The sequence below is a fragment of the Arachis duranensis genome, chromosome 6, assembly GCF_000817695.3.
Source record: "Arachis duranensis cultivar V14167 chromosome 6, aradu.V14167.gnm2.J7QH, whole genome shotgun sequence".
Lineage (NCBI taxonomy): Eukaryota > Viridiplantae > Streptophyta > Magnoliopsida > Fabales > Fabaceae > Arachis > Arachis duranensis.
The window spans coordinates 10,525,322-10,526,213 of record NC_029777.3 but is presented as its reverse complement, the minus strand read 5'-3'; the positions used below and the strand labels follow the sequence as shown (position 1 = coordinate 10,526,213).

Below are 892 nucleotides of genomic sequence, written 5' to 3'. Positions count from 1 at the left end.
AACTGCTCCTTTCCTCATTGTCCCCGTTCTGAGACCACTTCCTCTTCTTCGCCGAACTCACCTCCTTACCACGCATATTCCCATTACTGTAATTTGCAACAGCCCTACCTACTAACAGAAGCACCCCGATGACACAAATTACACTTCAATCCAAAGCTCTTAAACCAACAAATCAGTACCAAAAACAGTAATATCAAAATATAACCATAATTCACAATCATATAAATCCAACTAAATAAAGACCCCCTCAAGCTGAAAATAAGCACATATAATAAACAACGAAGTTAAAAGAGGGAAAAAAAGGAAATTGAATAACGCTTACCTTGGCTATCTCTGCTCTCATCCTGACTACTATTTTCGTAATAATCGAAATCATCATCTTGTTCTGGAAGTTGAAAGTTCATCAAAGACTACAAAACAATGCAATCAGAAATAGAAAAACAATAAAAGAAATTAACAAACAACCATAACAAGGCCTTGATTTTTTTTTTCCTCTTTCTACCTAAAAACGTAATTAACAATTCAACCTAAATCACCCGGGGAGAAAAAGCCGGGTAGAATTTCCAGTTTGATAAACCCCATCCCAGACATCAAAGGTCCGAAGAACACACTGCTTTTGAAGAACAAGCGGAATCAAACGAAAAACGAAGAAAGAAAAAGCTCGGGAGAGCGAAATGCAACGAACCTCGAGATTGAAGAGAGTAGAGTAGTTGAGCGAGTCCTTCGACTTTGTTCTGTGATCCATGTGCTGTGAAGCAACTATGAAGTCTGAAGTGAGAAAACCCTAACTCTCCGACGAAGCATGAAGAAAGAGGAAGAGAAAGAGAAGAAGAAGAACCCTAAGGAGGGGTGCGTAGGATAAGGTGGGGGAGCGAGGAGAAAGAGAAAGGAT

The 892-nt window shown here is 39.5% G+C and overlaps 1 protein-coding gene across 1 annotated transcript in view; it reads right to left on the bottom strand.

Moving 5' to 3' along the window:
- The window catches only part of LOC107492644 (chromatin-remodeling ATPase INO80), a gene marked incomplete in the record, with an annotated part of 10,444 nt that extends 9,552 nt beyond the window's left edge, over nucleotides 1–892 (bottom strand). Inside the window, 3 exon segments of the mRNA XM_052262940.1 lie at nucleotides 5–111; nucleotides 323–410; nucleotides 686–892. Of these exon segments, the coding sequence (XP_052118900.1) occupies nucleotides 5–111; nucleotides 323–410; nucleotides 686–745 (255 nt within the window).